The 21640-nt window shown below is 36.6% G+C and overlaps 1 protein-coding gene across 4 annotated transcripts in view; it reads left to right on the top strand.

Moving 5' to 3' along the window:
• LOC119806699 (solute carrier organic anion transporter family member 1A5-like) overlaps window positions 1-21008 on the top strand; it is a 71715-nt gene extending 50707 nt beyond the window's left edge. For 3 of the 4 annotated variants that reach the window (XM_038318590.1, XM_038318591.1, XM_038318593.1), the window contains 6 exons: window positions 2212-2413; window positions 4048-4213; window positions 8893-9065; window positions 12111-12175; window positions 13223-13340; window positions 19613-21008. In XM_038318590.1, the coding sequence (XP_038174518.1) occupies window positions 2212-2413; window positions 4048-4213; window positions 8893-9065; window positions 12111-12175; window positions 13223-13340; window positions 19613-19832 (944 nt within the window). In that variant the 3' untranslated portion in view covers window positions 19833-21008. The remainder of the gene's footprint in view (window positions 1-2211; window positions 2414-4047; window positions 4214-8892; window positions 9066-12110; window positions 12176-13222; window positions 13341-19612) is intronic. The other variant, XM_038318592.1, reaches the window with a different exon arrangement.
• The last annotated feature ends 632 nt before the right edge of the window (window positions 21009-21640 follow it).

Below are 21640 nucleotides of genomic sequence, written 5' to 3' on the forward strand. Positions count from 1 at the left end.
GTTATTATTTCAGGGCATAAGCTAGCCGGGTGGCCGGGAGCGAAGCTGCGGGAACACAGCCCGTATATCCTCACTACACACAAATTAACTTTAAATTTACATCAATATACTATATTCCCCTAATTGATTGCAAACATCCATAGGCCATCAAATAACCAAAAGCATCCCTCACATCTCTTAGGAATACACCTGCTTTTTGATGTCTGTTGGTGAAGGCATCTTTAGAGTGCCTGAAAATTTTTGAGATAATGACCAAGTGCTAGGAAGATAAGCAGTAAAATTATAGATATTATCTGCAAGATTCATGAAGTCTCCCATGATCAAACCTGATAAATATTATTGTTGAAGGAATGCACAGATTCTTGTTTCCTATGGCAACAAAAGTAAACACTCTTCTCCAAAACATTTTTGGTTTTTATTTGACAAGTACATTTTTATTTCATTTTTAAATTTGTGATAGCCCTAAAGTTAAAATTAGCAGTCCTGTTTATAATTCCATGTCTCCTAGCAACAGTCTTTTGCTCATTGGAATTCAAAAATTTCAAAATCAGTACAGTAACATTCCTTACCTAGACTCCCTATGTAATCCTCAATTCTACATGGCTTATTTTTTATTATTGCACTTTTCTCTTTAAAGACTTTAATATTTTAATCTATTCTTTCTCAGTTTATTTTCTTTCTTAAGTTTATATATTTTTAAACACCATAGCACATTTAGACATTATTTTTCAATCTGGTTCTCTTTTTATTGTGTATCTCTATCCTCTACTGACCACACAAGTCAAATTTAAACTGCTACATGGCTTTTCACTGGTAGGACTCATGGCTGACTTTATTTGCTTGGTTCCCTGAGACCCTTGTCTCATGGCTGAGGTCTGTTTATCACATATCTGGAATCTATGCTACCACCCTAACTCTGGGAGGTTTCTGGGTTTACACAGCCACCAAGTAGCTCTCATCTACCATTCATATACACCACATAAGAGTTTAGTAGCAGTGCCTCTCAAGAGAGATGGCCATTTTTGCCATGCCAGGAAGCTGTCTCCTAAAGTAGTTGTATTTCTGTTTATTGCCAGCAAGCAGAACATACCAGAGAAAAAGCAATTATCAATTAGATGCTCCTGACTACATTTTTGTGGTCTTAAATAAACTCAGTGAAATTTATATAAATTGTAAATGCTCAGTCAATAGCTCAGGCTTATTATTGTCTTATAAATTAACCCATATTCTTTATTTATGCTTTAACACATGAGGGTACCTTTATTAGCATGGCACATTCATCTCCTGCTCCCTTAGAATATGCAGGATACTCCTCCAACTCCACCCTTTTTCTTCTCTTCATTCTCAGTTTGGCTTTCCTGCCTATTTCTATCTTGTTCAGCTATTGGCCAGTAGGCTTTTTATTAGACCAATGAGAGTAATACATATTCATAGTGCATTATTCACAGTACATTTGGTCTTGAGAATTTTCAATCATAAGCTGGCAGGATCTACATTGTGTAGAATTCTCTAAAAGTCCAAATCACAATGCCTACCCTCAGGTGAAGAAAATTAAATGTAATTATATAGAGTTGAAAAGGAAGCATAAATTCTGAGATTGGGGCTGATGTTACATGAATGCAACCTAGACAGGATTTTATCATCCTTTTCTTATTTTTCTTAAACAGTGGAATTAGAGTCAGGAAGAAAGACTTGTGGGCAACATAAGCAGTGCACAGAATGTTCTATATGTGATAAACATGGGTAGAGTAGTGACCTTCAAAATTACAGAGTTGAAAGAAGTACCTAAAATACTTAAATGTGTGCATGTATCTGTGTGTGAGAAGGTTACAATGTGTTTATGACTTGTTTTAAATAATTAGGCAAAAGATAGTTGTTTTTTTAATTTTTTTCTTTTTTTTTCTTTTTTTTCTTTTTTTTTCTTTTTTTTTTAGGGAAGGGGGAGGAGGAGGGGAGGGAGGGGGGAGGAGGAGGGAAGGAGATGGAAATTTTTAAATATAAAAAAAAATAAACCATAAAAAAAAGAAAGAAAAAAAAAGATAGTTGTTTTTTTAAAGGGACATTATGGGACATTTGAAATATGTGAATAGTAGGGGTTACGATGAACTGTATATTAGTGTTAAATAATTTCCTTAGCAAGATATTTTAAAAATTTTATAACATTTATTTCTCTGATATGTTTTATAAATACTATTCTATTTTCATTTATAGGAATTTATAACATACCTCCAGTAGTTTTTGGTCATTTAATTGGTGGTTTGGTTATGAAAAAGTTCAATTTTACTGTCAAGAAAGCTGCATACATAGCTTTCTGCTTATCCCTGACTGAGTGGCTTTTATTTTTCTTAAACTTCATGTGGACCTGTGATAATTTCCCAGTTGCTGGCTTAACTATATCTTATGAGCATGAACGGTATGTTATTTCCTAAATAAGATCATAATATTTTCACTATTGATAATCCATTTTTCTTCAAGCACTGTATTTAACCAGGTCATTTTATTACAACATAAAGATGATCATCCATAGTTATCCTTTATTTTTCTTCGATGCTTCAATCATATACAAGTGTGAGCCTACTGAAGAGGCCTAGGGAGTAACAAAGAGTAAATTTATAATTCTATGTACATTTGACTGGTTGCCATAATGATATCCTAGTCTGCTTTAAAGTATAGTGAAGAAAATAACCTAGATCTTTGTAACATAAATTATCCATGTATTTTATGCTCCAGATTACTTTAAAAGTTGACTATATAACAACAGATAGCTTTAAAACTAAACTGTACAGGCCAAGAAATAGTCATAGATTTCTGCAATGGGCATAAATTCTGCATAGTTGAGTCTATTATATGGTAAGTCAATGCATGGACATACTTATTTATGTCACCAGTATAATTATATCTCATATACTTTGTAGTTCTTGACTTTGTATTTTAAGGATTACCTGATCATATTCTGTATTAGCCTAGGAAATGTAAAGCTTAGTTTAGGGCAGAGTTATATAATCATCCAATCAGTTAAAATGCAATAAATCATATACATGAGTATTCCTTTCAAGGTTCTGGGGAGACAACTCATTGGTAAGTATTTACCAAACAGGTAGAAGGACCTGAGTTCAGATCCCCAGAATGCATGTAGAGCTTGACATGCTATCTGTAATCCCAGCATTCCTACTGTGAGCTGAGGGGCATGGTCAGGAAAACCTGAAAGTCCCTAAGCCTGCTAGTTTGGCTTATGCATCAGTGAACAACAGGGGACTCTATATCTAACAAGGTGGAAGTTTATCTTCTGTTCTTTACATGCATGATGTTATACATGCGCCCACACACACACACACACACACACACACACACACACACACACACACCAAACACACACACACACATGAACCCAAGAGAGAGAGGGAGAGAGGCACAGGAAGGGAGAAGAAAGAAATGGGGTGGAGGGAAAGAAATACAATTCATCTCCTCCTCCAGAACAAAACCAGAAAAGACCCAATATCAATTTGTGATCTCTGGACCATGACATTGGCACACAAATCATCTACATGGCTGTTTTTAAAATCACTTTAAAAATAAACATTGATTGTTTACCATGTAAGAAAATGCTGTACTATTAAAGCTAAAAATAAGGAGTCTAATCTGTTATTTATTTTCACAATGGGAAAAAATGAGCAAAATCAGCAATTTCCATTTATAAAATCGATGCTTCATTAAACCCCCCAAAAACAGTGGTTTGAGTAATCAGACATGCTCTTCTGCAATAGAAAGCACATACACCAAATATTTTAATGGGTTTGAAGAGGGTAACATGGGATTCTTGGGCCTAAATTTAAATCCTATCACTCAAAGTCAGTGTGAAGTCGTCATGACTAGAGATGGAGTTATATGTATAATTCTAATTTGGTATTATTGAGAACATATTTTGAAAATTTACTGATTCAACCTGTTTCATTTTCTGTTTACACACACACAGGCTGAGATGGGGAGAAGAAAATAAATATCTTGGTGGTTCTTCACTATCTGTAACATTATCTTTAATCATTTCAGAGTTCAGGAGCCATTATACGTGGAGAATAAAATTCTTGCTAACTGCAACACGAGGTGTAACTGTTTGACCAAAATATGGGATCCAGTGTGTGGAGACAATGGAATAACATACATGTCAGCCTGCCTTGCAGGCTGTGAGAAATCTTTTGGAACGGGAATTAACATGGTAAACATCTTTTCAGTGTTGGAGGCTGACATTTTGTTCACTGCATTAATATGTGCTATGATCTAAGCCTATATCTTCTAAAAGGCAAAAATTAGTTCATAGTTAATATAGATATGAATATTTTTGTGAACAACTCACTTTGCTTTGTATATGCATATTTTTAATTTAAGAGCAATTGAAACCATTTTTCAAATTATTAGACTTAAAATCTGAAGAATGGGTGGTAGAGCTAGCTTATCAGTAAGAGCTGCTCATTCAGTAAACTTCTTTGGTTCCCAGCACCAACAGGGACAGCTCACAACTCCAGCTCCAGGCAATCTGCTTTAATACACACAGATAGAGAAGCACACACATAAACATCAAAACTAAAGCTGTAAAATGTAAACTGACCATTTTTGTGATAGTGACTCATGAAGTCGAGCTAGACTCAAACAAGTTGTGCAGTTTAGGAAGGCAGAAATCTTATCATTTCAATTACAAACTTGTTTCATTTATTTATTTATTGCAGTTGTGGGTTTTTTGTGTGTATATATGTGTTGGAGGAGTGAGGTTGTTTGTTTGTTCTGGCCATCCAGAACTAAAATAACCACTCAGAAACTTTATTAATTAAGACACTGCTTGGCCCATTTGCTCTAGCTTCTTATTGGCTAACTCTTATATTAATTTAACCAATTTCTATTAATCTGCATATTGTCATAAGCTTGTGATCTACCAACAAAGATTCAGCACATCTATATCTGGTGGTGACTCCATGGTGTCTCTCTCTCCTCCTTCCTTCTCCCAGCACTGAGTCCAGTTTTCCCTCACCATCCTAAGTTCTGCCTTATCAACAGGCCAAGGCAGTTTCTTTATTCATTTACCAATAAAAGCAACACATAAACAGAAGGACCTTTTACACGATTTCCCATTTTCTGTTTAAACACAAAGGAAGGCTTTAACATAGTAAAATTACATATAACAAAAATGTTATGAAGCAAGAATTACAGTTAAAATATTAATATCTATTTTATCTTTTATCATAACTAAGGGAAACTATTCCTTAACTCCATCAAAGACTCCAGAAAGATATAATATTACCTAAATAAACAGGAAGTGCATTGCAAGCAACTTTCAAATCTCAAGAATTGACAGAGACATCTTGCAACCTGGAAAGTCACCCAAAGTTCTTTTGTATCATTGGGCATTCATCTTTAGCCCACTGGGCCATAGTATCCAGCAGACTTTTCCAAAAAGTAGAAAATTTCAAAGGCAGTTCCACCTATAACAGCAGTTTGTCAGTAACTTTTTCCTGTGTCCTGAAGAATGTCTCACAGATATTTTTTATGTGGCAGGAAACCCGAAGGACCATCTCACCTTTAGGCAAGTTCAGTAGTCATTTCTCTGTGGGTCCTGCATGTCTAGTTCATCATTCCTGGCAGCAGTAGTTTCTTACCCAAATGGCTATCCAACTCTCTAAGGAGCCTCTTCAATGCCCATCATCCTCTGGAAGTAGATGGTGTTGCCAGGAGCAGATGTGCCCCACTATCATGAAAAACCTTAAGGTCTTAAATATTTTAAATGACATATTCAGAAGGTCTCTGAATTATTTTAAGAATACCTAGCTAACTGAAATATATCTTTATCCATCTAGAAAATCTAACTTAAATAACTACAAGTTTGACTATTATAGATGAGTATCTATTAACTTATATTTCTTAATTATACACTACATTTTAAAGGAGCTACACAAACACAATACCTTAATCAAGATCAGAAATACATATACATATAACAAAATTGACATTAAATTTGTATCAATAAATCAAGATCCATACCAATGCAAATTATTTATCACTATAGCATATGCTGCTTTAAATGTAAACAAACAATTAGAAACAATATTTGGAAATATAGGCATAGTTCTGTCTATACTGCTTACAACTGTATCTGGGTCCTGTTATTCAGGTCTTTCATACTGTATCCTGTGTGCTAGGATCATCTCAGTCAGCAGTTGGGGGAAGTAATTTTTTGAGGGTGTTCACAGTGGCTCATGTTCTTTGAAGCCATATTAATCAGAAAGCAATCCACAGGTTCTCATCTTCTGTGAGAACAAGAAAAGAACCTCTTTTCCAAAACAGCATATGTTTAGACTCAACTTTTGTAATCAAGATACCTTTATGTTGGTTTAACTTAGCAGCCTATATAATGTAATAACTTAGATCTTTCACAGTCAAAAATTCAAAGAAAACACAATAATATACATAATCCAGACTGTCTGTGAATTTTTCATCTTTACCTTGCTTATTTTTTTACTTCTTTTAATCTATGACTATCTGTACTCTGCCTCTTTAAAGAATTTACCCCTTTTTAAGCATTAACTTTACTTTTATGACTCCTAATACTCTTTTTCTTCTCTCTTGCAAGCCTGCATTCATATATACAACACTATGAGTAATATGGATTTGTCTTTATTACATATTTATAATTATTTTCTGACCAGAAGCACTTCTAAAAATGCTAAGCACTTAAGAATATAAGCTGTGACATTACTAGGCTACATAGGGTACTTCCTGCTTGCTGTGCCCATTCCAACATGGGCACTGCTCGCTGCTTCTAACAGCCACACACATAGCCCCACTTTTATGCACATAGCCTGTCCGCATTGCCATTAAGCAAGCCATAGCATGCTTCTCACAAACTGCATCCAAATACTTGGTCTTCTGAAAGAGCCAAAGGTCATGATAGCAGCAGGTCTCAGAAAGCCTGCATTTCAAAATGGCATGGCCTTTCTTCTTTGATAGAAGGAAATCCTCTATCAAAGGAGACATGCCTCTGCTTGCTTCTATCAAACAGAGCCCACCCAAGAATATGCTGTAACCAAACTATGCTTAGCTCCATTCTTTTGGGTCTAGGATTCCTTTTTATGCTTTCTTAGGTTTTGCATGGATGAAGTTATCCATGTTGGCATGAATCTGTTGGAGGAGTGAGGCCACTTGTTTTTCCTGGCCACCAAGAACCAAAATAACCACACAGAAACTATATTAATTAAAGCATTGCTTGGCCCATTAGTTTTAGCTTCTTTGCCTAACTCATATTAACCTAACACATTTCTGTTAATCTGTGTGTTGTCATGAGGCTGTAGCCTACCAGCAAAGTTTTAGCAGATCTATCTTCCACAGCATCTCCATGGCTTCTCTCTCTCTCTCTCTCTCTCTCTCTCTCTCTCTCTCTCTCTGCCTTACTTCTCCCAGCATCCAGACCAGTTTTCCCCACCCACCTATGTAAGTTTTTCCCTATCAACAGGCCAAGTCAGTTTTAGTATTTGTTAACAAATAAAAACAACAGATAGATGGAAGGACCTTCCACACCGTGTGTGTGTGTGTGTGTGTGTGTGTGTGTGTGTGTGCGTTTCGTGTACGTGTGCTTGTGCGTGTATGTGTGCGTGTGCTTGTGCAGGTGCTTGTGCATGTGCATATGGAGGTTAGAAGACAACCTCTGCTGTGGACTCTCAGGTCGCATCCACTTGGACTGGAATTTGCTGATTCTATTAGCCTGCCTGGCAAGTAATCCCCAGGGAGTCACCTGTTTTGTCCTTTAGAGCACCAGTGTTGAGGGCACTTTCCCTACACATCCATCTTTCACATGTGTGCTGGGGATGTGAACTCAGGTCCTCATGCCTGTACAGGACTTTACAGACTGTGCCATCTCCCCAGCCCACATAATGATAGCCCAGCTGGTGAAGAGTTAAGCATTTTTCCCTGTCTTTTACATCTTATAATACTTACAGAGTTGGTTGGTAGTCAAAATAAAATATAAATTTTGATTGTTAATCATACCCAGAAACATAATTCAATAAAGAATCAACTTTTTTCTTAAAATAAACTTTTTCTTGGAGACTTCATTAGTAAGCATGCAACTTGTTAGTTTTCTGTCACCATTCTGAAACACATTTTGTTTTTGTACTTAGTACTGGGCCAAAACAAAACAATATTTGTTTAATTTTTTAAAAAGTATGTGCAGGTTAGAAAGTTGGCTCAGTGGGTAAAGACATTTTTTCCCAAACAGTACAACCAGAGCTACATCCTTGAGCCCCATATGAAAGAAGAAGAGAAATAACTCCCATAACTTATCTTTGACTTCTATTTCAATACCATGGCATACTCATGTCCACCCATAGATACACACATACATAGGTATGCACACACACACACACACACACACACTCACACACACACACACACACACACACTCACACACACACACACACACACACACACATATATATATATATATATGAAACAAGCAAATAGATACAAAAATATTAAGTGTACATATGTGCATTCAGGATAATTGAAATTTTGTAAATGTACTTCATGCATTTAGAAAAAATTTCAATACTTTAAAAAAAATTGCCCCTTTATATTTTAAAATAAATTCTCAGATGCAAAAAACAGAGATGGAAATAAAGGGGAAAACCTCCATTTTAATTATTTAGTAATTATTTAATCGTGCCTGTGTTCCAACTCATTCATGATAGATAAGTGCTCTTTCTCTGAGTCGTATCATTTTCCTCAACACTTTCCATTTTCTCTAACTAGCTATGTTGCAAATACTGAACATTTATACCCAGTAGTTTTCTTCTGCAAATAGGACATTGTTTTTTGTTTATTTGTTTGTTTCATTTTGATTTTTTTAAACAGGTGTTTCAAAATTGCAGCTGCATTCAGTCTTCAGGAAACTCATCTGCAGTCCTTGGGCTGTGTAACAAGGGCCCCGAATGTACTATAAAGATGCAGTACTTTTTCATCAGGGCAGTAATTGGCAGTTTCATCTATGCACTATCAGCAATTCCTGGGTATATGGTTTTTCTGAGGTAATAAGTAACTTGTTCATTTATCTTTGTCTCTCTTCCTCATAGCAGTGTGTGCATAATGAGTGTATGATTGTGTTTTTGTGTATGTGTGTGTCGCTGGCTGGCTGCTGTGTGCCAGTGAGAGCAGGGGAAGATCAAAGGACAATGCTGGGGCTCAGTTCTCTCCATTTATCTTGATTCTGAGGTAGGGTCATTTTTATTTCCGCTGCCATGCTGGCTGAGTACTCCAGCCTACCTGGCCTTCAAGTTCTAAATAATTCTGTTTTCTCCTGTTTCACTATAGGAATACTGGGTTTACAGATGCATGTCACTGAATTAGGCTTTGATATTTTTATTTCTTTACATATATCTCTGGGTTCTGGTTGTTGAACTCAGGTCATCTAGCCTTATGGCAAGCACCTTTACACAAAGAATACCCTACCAACGCCATTTAGATTTATTTGGTCACTTATTAAAATTCCTTTTCCCAAGAAAGACCCCAGAACATAAATGTTCTGAGTTACCTTTATTAAGATTATTAATACAAAAATAACATTGCTATATTTAAGAGTAATGTAAAGTGTGCTGGATTTTTTCTTCTGGTCCATTTATATTTTCTCCCTTTATGTCATAAGCCTACATTAAGAGACATCTTGTTTTGGAGGGAGATAGTATTTGCCTACACCCATTTCCTATGCTCAGCTAAGCAATTGACAAACTGTGAATCTCTCTTTGTAAAAGTGACCAGGATCACTTGACATCTTGAGCTCAAACTGTCTTTATCAAAACCATAACTTAAATATTATCTGACAAGAGGCACATGAATATATTAGTGGATGCTCTCTAATGGGAAGAAATAAGAATTCAATAGTAGATACTCTAATCTCTAATAAAAAGTGAGGAAGTTGCAGAGCCAAGTTTCACGTTATTTTCTTCTTCCACATGTTCTTTCTAGTCTTGCAAACTTTACAGACACCTACAATGGGAAGACTGTTCAACCCTTTTCTTGTCTTAATGGAATTCAGAAGCAATGTTGTTATTTACAATGTGTCATTCAAAATATTTTATCCCAATAGAATGGACCAATGTTCTCAGTTCTCCCTTATGGGCAACTGTGTTTTCCTCTGTCCTTGCCCAGATTCCTTTTTCATCCTCTCCCCTCCTCCTCCTTTTCCAAATCCCTTTCTCATTTCTTTTTCCTCAATTTGTTCCCCTTCTGTCATTATGCCTATCCTCCCCTCCCCAACCCTCTCCTCTTTTCTCCTATCCTCTCCACTCCTCTCCTCTCCTCTCCTCTTCTCTCCTCTCCTCTCCTCTACTCTCTTCTCCTCTTTTCTCCTCTCCTCTCCTCTCCTTTCCATTCCTCACCTTTTGTCTTCTCTCTTTTCCTCTTCCCTGATTTTCTCCCTTCCCCCTCTCCCCTACCTTCCTATTCCTTGACCTTGGTCCTTTTTTCCCTCTACTTCTACCCACCATAGCACTCACTGAAATAGACTAGATATATGTTCTTATGTATTCATTTTCCAAGGTAAGATGTGATATTTTTATATTCACACAAGTGGAGATGTGGTATATGCCTTGTTTTAGTTCATAGACAGATAAACACACCAAATACTATTAGTTCTGTAGACTTATTGTTGCTAGTGAGTGAGATTTGGCTGTGGCATCTGTCACCCCATCATGTTTCAGGCTGATTCAGCTGATGTGGCTACACAGTTTCCACTTTCTTCGTCAATACTTCAGGTGCCTCTGTTCCAAAGGAACATGCTCAGTCCATAAGGATAAGTACTTCTCATAGAGGAGGATGGTCCTAGGTAAAGGGAATATGAGTAGCTGATCCTTTATAGACATTCCCTGTTCCCACTTTCATGTCCCAATCAGTTTTTCAATGGCCCTCATTTCTGAAGTTGACTCTTCAACTGGATGTAAAAATCTGTGTTCCATACATGTTTTAATGTGTGATTTTTAAAAAATTTAGCCTCTCTCTCTCTCTCTCTCTCTCTCTCTCTCTCTCTCTCTCTCTCTTTCTCTCAGCATGTGTGTGTATGTATGTATTTTCTATGTGTGTTTGCATGCTATGTCATGCATGTTGAAAGGAGATGACACCTTGCAGGAGTTGGTTCTCATGCCACTATGTAAATTCCCATTATTGAACTCAGTTTTACAATCTTGATGACAAGTAACTGTACACACTGAGCCATCTTGTATATCCTAATGTATGGCTTCCTGATGTAATGAGGTTAAGGTCTATTCAAATAAAAATTTTCATACTTCTTTGCTCTATTTTGCAATATAAATAATAGATGGCATAGTACCAATGTCTGCACACTATTGTTACTCTTCTGTTATGTTTCCTTGAATTCTTCCATGAAATCACTCCCCAAATGAAATCCTAGCAGCTGCATTTCTTACACAGGGGTGTACTTGATGAAGAAAGACTGCATTTTAAAAGGACTTCTGTTTTCGTAATTTATAAGAATATTTTTCAGATTTTATTCTGACTGTTTTATAAGCCTCCTCTTTGTATGTAATTCTCAAAAACATCTTATCTAATTTTGTGGTTGGTACAGGAAAGAAAAATATCTAACGTTTTTACATCCATATAAAAAAGCCTTATCTTAATGTCATAGCCAACATGATGCAGTCTTTCTCTGTTTATGTGGGATCACATTAATATAATTTGTATTTTTATATAATATGTGTTAGATTTTTAATCATCAGAACAACTGCTGCCAAACAAATTTAAAAGACTTATTTGGTTTGTGGTTTCAAAGGTTTGGGTCCATTGTTTTGGGTATAAGGGTACTGCATGCTAGTCACCATGGTTACTTAGGTTATCTATGTTAGCAGTCAATGTTCAACTGTTAAAGGGTTTCACCCTCAATCAAATATGTGGATGTCATAGTAGAGCTCTCAGAAGTCATTACTCTCTGATAGAGTTGCATTGTCTTCTCTTCATGCTTAAAAGCTTAACCATTAGGTTCATGAACTGAGATTATTATTGGGAGGATGCTAGGACAGACATTTGTTTGTGTGATGTACTTTTATTTATGTATTGTTTTTTAGGTGTATCAAGCCTGAAGCAAAGTCTCTTGGAGTTGGATTACATGCATTTTTCATAAGAGTATTTGGTATGAACAATTTTCCCAAATATCAGATCAATATCAAAGGCTTAGTAAGCCAATTCAAATTTTTCTGAAGAAAAAGACAGCAGCTATATTTTTAATACAAAACAACATTAACCCTAAAGGGAATAAAAGGCTTTAATTTGAAATCAAACAAGCATCACCATAAAGGCAACAGAGATTTAGACCATCCAAGTATCAAGTTTCAACATGATGACTGTTAGTGATGTTTATAGTTGGAGAATACCAAAGATCTTGAATAAGGAGCTTCTCAAACATATCTAGGGGGATGTCCAGTAGGTTGGAGACAGCATAGAATAGAATTCTGTACTGGAGGCTCAGATGCTGTTTGACTGCATCCTCAGTGTTTGGGTGACTGTAGGAGAGCTTCCTGTTAACTGAATACATCCACAAAGGCTTCATGTGATAGATGCATGGATATATGGTCAGACACAGGGATGGAGCAATGAATGACAAAAGAAGAGTGAAAATAGTAATTTGTCTCTGGATCTGTATGATCCCAGCTGTGCATATCCAGGAAGTCCAAAGACCTCATGGCATCTCTAACATAAGTTTGCCCTGCCCATGTTACTCTTAAGTTCACTTTGAAGCCCCTATAGTTAGAAATGGCTACTGTAAATTAGTCTGAGAATGAAGTAACTGCAGAGATGAAAAATGTTTCCCTTTGTCTTTAAAGAACTTATCTCATTTTAATTACATTTTTCATCTTTTAGTCGATTCAATAATAATATGGGAAGGAAACAGTTTTGTTTTCTAGATGTACAGAAAACAGAAAAAGACATTTCAGAAAATAAATGAGGTTCATATTTATGAATTCAGTACATACTTCTTTAGCATTTTATACATAATTTTAATATGTTTTGATCTAGAAATTTTACATTAATTGATAATTCCTTAACATAAACATAGAGACATTTATTCATTATTTTATGTTTTTTTTAAATAGAGAAGCAGAAATACTTCCAAATAACATATTTCTCTTTGCTTTCTTCTTTTCAATGGGCTGGTTATTTTTTTCTCTTCTCATTGCAGCGGGTATTCCAACACCTGTTTACTTTGGTGCCTTGATAGACAGAACCTGTTTACACTGGGGAAATCAGAAATGTGGAAAGCCAGGGGCTTGCAGGATATATGATATAAATAACTTCAGGTAATAATAATTTTGTGACATATGATTTTAGTACAAAAATGTTCCTATTCATATGTAACATTTTGAGTGGTAAGATAATACTTGTTTCATTTTTAGAATGCACATAAGTGTTATAACTTCCTATTTATGTATTTTAATATATTCCAATTATTTCTAAAGTAGTTGATGCATATATGTGAGTGGGCTTCTTAACCTAACCCTTCTAAATATTTTCAAAAGGGAACAGGTTGTAGACATGGACACTCTGAAGCAATAGGGATAAAGCTTCATCTTGAGGTGAGCCAGCATGGCAAAATGCTATAAACAGTGATAAACAGGAGAGCAAAATCTAGAGACCAGGGACAATGAAACAGTAGATTGGAAAATATCTCCCAGCTCCTACTACCACATACTTATGAACAAAGAGGAAAACTCTTCCCTTTTGCAAGGGACAGGATGACAGTCCCAACACATTCAAGCAGCAGGGATCCTGACATTCTAGACTCTGGAAAATAAACAACTTTCTCATGCTTGCACCCTGATATACTAAGAACCCCAAATCTGTGTGCTGCCTTTGCAGTTTAATAGAACATGTCAGGTGCCTTAGCCAGGGGCTATCTTGAGAAGGTGATGTGGGAGGGTCTTCTGTTTGAGTTGATTTCATTGGTTAATAAAGAAACTGCCTGGCTCATTTGATAGGCCGGCCCTTAGGTAGGTGGAGTAGACAGTACAGAATGCTGAGAAGTTAGTCAAATGCCATGCCTCTCCTCTCTGAGCCAAACGCTATGAAGCTCTGGCCCAAGATGGACATATGCTAGAATCTTCCCAGTAAGGCACCACTTTGTGGTGCTACACAGATTATTAGATATGGGTTAACCAAGTAGCCAGTAAGAGGCTAGAGCTAATGGACCAGGCAGTGTTTAAATGAATACAGTTTCTGTGTAATTATTTCGGGGCATAAGCTAGCCAGGTGACCGGGAGTCAGGTGGGATGAAAAGCAGGCCTGCCCGCAGCTTATCACTACAAGAAGGGACCTGCTACCTGAATTTGACTAATGGTCTCATCTCTGAAAACTTAGACATGCTCCACTGCACTTAATGGTTGGCTGTCTCATGAACAAAAGGTGGCTCAGTAGAAGAGTGTGGTTAAAACCAGCTGGGAGTGTCACAAAGCAGGAACATGTTGCCACACATAGAAATAACTGAAACCATTACCATCAAGATCCAGCAGACCAAAAACCCTGGCCTCTGAGATCCAGGTGCATCCAATTGTGCTCTTTTATGCTATGGCTTCAACTACAAGCAGTACCTACATGGTACTCATGACTCAGTGCTATGCAGGCACCTGCCACTAACTGTATAGTGAAATAGTTGTGGGTTTACTGCTGCCTCACTTCCAGAGGTTATTCTAGGCTGATCTTGAACCAGACTTAGTTTGTTACCTTGCTGATCTTAAAGGCCAACATGTCTAAGAAAACTCACAGAGAAGATTTGCTTGCTACAGACTGCACTGGGCTCCTTCTTGCTAGAAAATATTTGAGCAATATCCTCAAATTCTAGGAAAGAAAAGTACTGACCTGTCCTGAAGCATGTCTGCTCTGATTAGCTGACATGCCATTCCCAGGCTGGTATATCCATAGTTAACAGTGTGGAAGATCTCAATTACTTCTGTTAGTGTATCTGTGTGTTTAAAGTTCCATTTACCTTGGTATCCCATAATACTGACATATAACCTAGATTTGTGAACTAAATTGACCCCTACTTCAAGTTGATTATTATTAGGGTCTTTTATAAAAGTGAAAGAAACATAAACTGATACTTTTTAATCTATTATCCCTTTAGAAAAATATTTCTGAATTGTTATATCTGAAGCCTGAAGCATCTACACATATATACTATTTTTATGTTTTAACACTGAAAAAGTAGGTAAGATTTAATTTCTCTATCCTTTCATGGTCTTGGGTATCCTGTCTAAGGAATGATCCTGTCCCATGACTGTAGAAAAAGTAGTGAGATGCGTTCCTGCCATCCGGATCCTGGCCACCTGGCTAGCTTATGCCCCGAAATAATTACATGGAAACTGTATTCATTTAAACACTGCCTGGCCCATTAGTTTCAGCCTCTCATTGGCTAATTCTCACATCTTGCATTAATACTTATTTAGTAATCTGTGTAGCACCATGAGGTGGTGGCTTACCAGGAAAGATTCTAGTGTACGTCTGTCTTGGATTGGAATAGCATGGCGACTGACTCATTGCCTTCTTCCCAGAATTCTTTTCTGTCTACTTCACCCACTTTGTTCTGACCTATCAGGCCAAGCAGTTTCTTTATTAATTAGCCAATGAAAGCAACACATAGAAAGAAGACCCACCCATATCATTTCTCCCTTTTCTATTTAAAAAAAAATTCACTTTAACATAGTAAAATTACATATACCAAAACAGTGATCAAGTAATAATTACAGTTACAATATTTATATCTATTTTATCTGTTATCATAACAATGGAAAACTATGACTATCTATCTATTCTTCAGCTCAATCAAAGACTCCAGAAAGATATAATATTCCCTAAGTAAACAATAAGTAAGCAACTTCCAAAACTCTAGAAATGACAGAGATATCTCGCTGCCTGTACAGTCACCCAAAGTTCTTTGTACTGTTGGGGCAACCATCTTCATCCTACAGGCCCATAGTATCCAGAAGACGTTCCCATGAAGCAGGAAATTCCAGACAGTTCAGTCACTTTCTTTTGTGCCCTGTAGAATATCTTACAGACTCTTTCATGAAGCAGGAACTCTGAAGGATCATCTCACCTTTAGGCAAGTTTAGCAGTCCTCTCTCTGCAGGTTTTCTGTACCAGTATATGCAACAGTCCAGGCAAGAGCAGTTTCTTACCCAAATGGCTATCAAAATCCATAAGGAGCCTCTTCAATGCCCATCTTCCTCTTGAAGTAGCTTGGTGCTACCAGCAGACGAGTCTCATTGTCATGAAAAGCCCTAAGCTATTAAAACATTTAAATGCCATATTCTGTAGTCTTTGAAAGATATGAAGAATGCCTACCTAACTGAAATATATCTCTATATATCTAGAAAATATAACATGACTACAAGCATGACTATTATCAATGATTATCCATTAACAACCTATATTCCTTAATATACATTACATTTTTAAATGAACGACACATCACAATACCTCAATCAAGAGCAGAAACACATATACATATAACAAAATTGACCTTAAATTTATATCAATAGAGTAAAAGTTATACCAATGTAAATTATTCATATCTATATCATATCCCCCTTTAAATGCAAAAGAACATTTATAAACAATATTTGGGAATATGGATGCAGTTTTTTTCTCTCCAAACTGCTTCCTGCTGAATGGGGGTGCTGTTAATCAGATATGTCATGGTATAAACTTTGTGCTAGATTCATCTCAGTCAGCAGTTGAGTGAAGTAATATTTTGAAGGTGTTCACAGCAACCTTTCAGGAGATGTGGTCTATCATACCATATTGGGATAGAAGCAATCCACAGGGTCTCATTCTCTGTGAAAACAAAAGAAGACCTTCTCCAAAGCATCATATCCTTAGACCGAAATTTTGAAGTCAAGAAACCTTTAGAACATACATGTTGGATCAGCTTAGCAACCCACACAATGAAATGTCTCTCTGTATTTAGCTCCTTTACAGTCAAAAAGTTCAAAGAAAATACAATATACAGAATCCAAATTTTCTGTGAATTTTCAATTTTTACGTGTCTTATTTTTCTTTATTTCTTTTAATCTATAACTATCTTTACTCCATCTCTTTAAAGACTTTACCCTTTTTTAAAGACATTAACTTTATTCTCTATATTCTTTTTCTTCTCTCTCCCAAGCCTATGTACACTCATCCAACATTGTGACCCATTTAGAGGTCTTTTATGTCTGAATCTGTCCCATTGTGAATCTGTAATTTTTTTACTGTCCAGGAGCACTTTTGATTTCTGCCTTTAAATCACTAAGTGCTTAAGAATCTAAGCTGTGACATTCCTAGGTCAAAAACAGGTACTGTGAGCTTGCTCTACCCAGTCAAACATGGCAGAGCCACTTGTGACTAAATCAGTTGCGCCTCTGAGCTACAGAGTAGTGGGCTGCTCTGGATGTTGGCTCCACCTCTCTCCAATTTCAAAATGGAGGACATACCATTTTCTACTAGCTCTGGAGCCTCCAGGTAAGAGCCGCACTCAGCAGTTTAACTCTGAGACTGAGCGTGTGGCACAGAAACTCTTTTCATCCAAGTTACAGCCAAATCTGACAGGCATAGCACTATGCAGCTTAGAAACATCTCTCTGGCGGCAGAAATCCGCCATGCTCTCCCATCTGCCTAAGCCTGATCCCACAGTCTGCCCAGGTGCAGGAGGGGGAGCGCTGAACCATTGGCATGGTCTCAGAATACTTTCTTCTCAATCTCAAGTGGGAACACAAACATCCAGTCCAATATAAGCCATTGAAATGCTTTAAAACCAGAGTTTGCACTGGTGGCACGGCCCAGGAAGCTGCATTTTAAAACCAGGTAGCTTTTTTCCTGCTGAGGCTGAGTTAGGAAAATTTCTCTGCAGCACACTCAAGCAAACAGCAAAAAGCTGTGTTAAATTCTCTCTCTCTCTCCTTTATTTTTAAGCCTTCTCACTTTTTTAAGTGGATTTAGTTACCATATTGGGCGCCAATCTATAGAAGGAGCAGCGGGCTGCATTCCTTCCACCCAGCTCCCAGCTGCTTGGCTAGCTTATGCTCTGAAATAATTACACGGAAACTGTATTCATTTAAACACTGCCTGATCCATTAGTTTCAGCCTCTTATTGGCTAATTCTCACATCTTGCTTTAACCCATATTTAGTAATCTGTGTAGCACCACGAGGTGGTGGCTTACCAGGAAAAATTCTACCGTATGTCTGTCTTGGGTTGGAGAAGCATGGCAACTGACTCATTACATTCTTCCCAGCATTCTATTCTGTCTACTCCACCTACTTTGTTCTGACCTACCAGGCCAAGCAGTTTCTTTATTAATTAACCAATGAGAGCAACACATAGAAAGAAGAACCACCCATATCACATGACTCTATTCACAGGTCAACAAAATCCATACAGGCTTTCACTGAAACTTCCTTCTCAGGAGATTCTAGATGTGTTAAGTTGACAACACTAACCATCACACCAGATTTTCCTAAAAATATGTTGAGAACATGAAAGAATGCTTTCATAGTTATTTAGAAATGTGCATATAAAAATACCTATTTTCTATACACATGAAGTCCATAAATCTTAAGGCATATTTTATCAAATTTATAAAGAAAAATGCTTATGATAGTAAAAAAGATATTCTCAGATATGATGACAAGAAAAATTACCTAATTCTTTTTAGGAAGCATCCATAGTCTTCATGCTTAAACTGGACAATTTCAGCAAATGTAAAGAATTTGGGGCTAAACATATAGCTCAGGGGTTAAGAGCACATATTGCTCTTGCAGAGAACATGAGTTCAATTCCCATAACCCACAGTAGCAGCTCAAAACTGCTGTTACTCCAATTGCAAGGCATCCAGGATTCCTGGAAAAATGCACACAGAGAGACACAACACATAGACATAGACATGCAAAATTATGCATGAAAATTAACAATTTAAAGCTATTACTATATAAAGTGACTAGACTAATAGGATTTATTGTAGATATAGAAAAATTTGCATGTCACAAAAATCTATTGGTATAACACACAAATTCTTAATAGGAGAGAAATCTTGAAAAATGACTTTATTGTGTTTTATTCATGTGTGATCAAACTCTGAGCAAACAAGACAGATAATCTCCCGAAGCATAGTGACTGAGTGTGAGGTAATTTCAGACAGGGATTGGCAAGGAGGCTGGTCATGTTACTTGCTCTGACAGGAAATGTTGAGAGCTACAAGCCAAGTTCACGGTATAATAAACTTCATCTTCAGCTAAACATTTATGAAAACATTCTCATAGCAAACCAAGAGATGTCTTTCTATAATGATACTAAATCAAGTCAAGTTGACAAAGGAAACTAGGCATCACCAAACTGAAGAAATATATTCAAACTTTTATGTTGGAAATTTTTTTACATTTTAACAAAAAGTATTAATAACTTAGAAAAGTAACTTATATAAAGTACATGAACAAAATAATCACCTGATGTTTTTATTTGAAGTATAAATGATCTGTATGAGTATACAAAATTAGATTTCACTGATCATGTTAAGATTTAATTTCCTATGTTTTCTATAGGAGCATTTTCCTTTGGTTGCCAACAGCACTAAGAGGATCAAGCTTAATCCCAGCAATCTTCATTCTAATACTTTTGAGGAAGTTCCAACTCCCTGACAAAACTGACTCTTCAGAGATTGAATTTGTAGAGATGAAGCTCACAGAGAAGGAAAGCAAGTACATGGATGTGCCCAGAAGTCCTGAGTTTGAGAACAACCGAGAACTGAAAACGAGGCTGTAATGAAATTTCTGTTGACCTACCCAAGTGCATGGACAGTGTGCATTTGGTTCTTTTGAATTATGGGAAGAACTATAGGAGCTCTTTTCTTATCCTTGACCTTAAAAGTTATTTTAAAACATGATAAAAATATTTACTGATATCTTAGAAGCTTTAGAGTGGCACTAAAGGTTTTCCCAGGAAAGACTATGGTTACCCCACCACAATGAACTTCACAGCTGCCTTCATTGTCACACAGCATTTTCTCTTTTAACTCAGTCAGAGCAAGTACACCTTTCTTACCTATCTGCAAAAAAGCTTTAATACTTTTCCATGATGAAACACTATTTGATTTCATGGAATTATGTTTTGATGGTACATTTATTTAGAGTAGAACATTTTCATCTTGGTTGTGTTACATTGAAATAATTTGTTTAAATTTATCCTTTCTATATGCAAAATATTGGCATACTTCTTTGACTAGTTAGGAGTTCTTAATTCTCTTTTTTATTCTAGGTATGATGCTTCTAAAATTAGACTTCTTATTAAATGTCATCTGTTGCTTTCAATCTCTATTTTATTACTCATGTCACACATTTGATTACTTAGAGAACTGAAAATTTTAATCATGTTTTTAAAAATTATGAAGCAAAGATCTTTGGAACTTTTTTTCCTTAGGAATTCAAAGCTGGTCATAAAACTCACTCTTAAAAGCAAGAATTTGAGGAAGCCTATACTTGCATAGGCCTTCATAGAGAAGAGGTTGTATGTCAGTGGTACAGTGATTGTCTAGTACATGTGAGACTCTGGGTTCAACGTCAAAGTAGAGCAAATGACTGAAAATAAAATCAATAAATGCTAGATGCAGCATCAGATATTCTCAAAAGACTAGTATCTCATATTCAGGTGGCCTCTTTGACCCAGAATTCATTTTACTTATGTGTCCTTAGATACATTGATATCCATTAATTTTCAAAATAGTCTTAGAGTTAAATATTTAAAAAGAGATTAGTTAGATGGCTCAGTGGAAAGGAAAGTTTACCACCAATCCTAACAAGATGGGTTTGACCCCAGAGATCCACATGGTGGAAGGAGAGAACCATGTCTTGCAAGTTGTCCCATGTCATCTACTTCTGTAATGTGGTGTACATGCCCCACCTGTAAATAAATAAATTAATAAAAAGATGAAAAAATTATAAATGTTTAAAGAGTGACTTGTTGTATAAAACTCAAATTAATAATGTTGAAAGCACACATTAAAAACCAAATCACGTTGTGGTAATTTGAGTGAGAAATGCCTGTCCTAGGCTCAGACCATTAGACGTCTGCATTCCAGTTGATAACTGTTTGTGAATAATTAGGGATCCATCCTTAATGGAAGAAGTGCATCATTGAGCTGGATGTTGAGAGTTAAAGCTTTGCCTACTTTCAGTTCACTCTCTGCTTTGTGCTTTGGTTGAAGAAGTGAGATATCAGCTTCCTGCTCCACTCATCATGCCTGTTGCTTCCTGTCATGCCTCCTTGCTTTGATGGCTTCTGTAGAAGGTGCTGTGGGCTGCTTCCTGCCACCCGGCTAGCTTTACACCCAAAATAATTACACAGAAACTGTATTAATTTAAACACTGCCTGACCCATTAGTTTCAGCATCTTATTGGCTAATACATCTTGCTTTAACCCATATTTAGTAATCTGTGTAGCACCACAAGGTGGTGTCTTACCAGGAAGGATTTTAGCCTGTGTCCATCTCATAGAGGAAAGCTATGGCGTCTGCCTGAGGCATCTGCCTCACTCTGCTTTCTTTCTCCCACAATCTTGTTCTGTCTACTCCACCT

This window comes from Arvicola amphibius, chromosome 2 (genome assembly GCF_903992535.2).
Source record: "Arvicola amphibius chromosome 2, mArvAmp1.2, whole genome shotgun sequence".
Classification (NCBI taxonomy): domain Eukaryota; kingdom Metazoa; phylum Chordata; class Mammalia; order Rodentia; family Cricetidae; genus Arvicola; species Arvicola amphibius.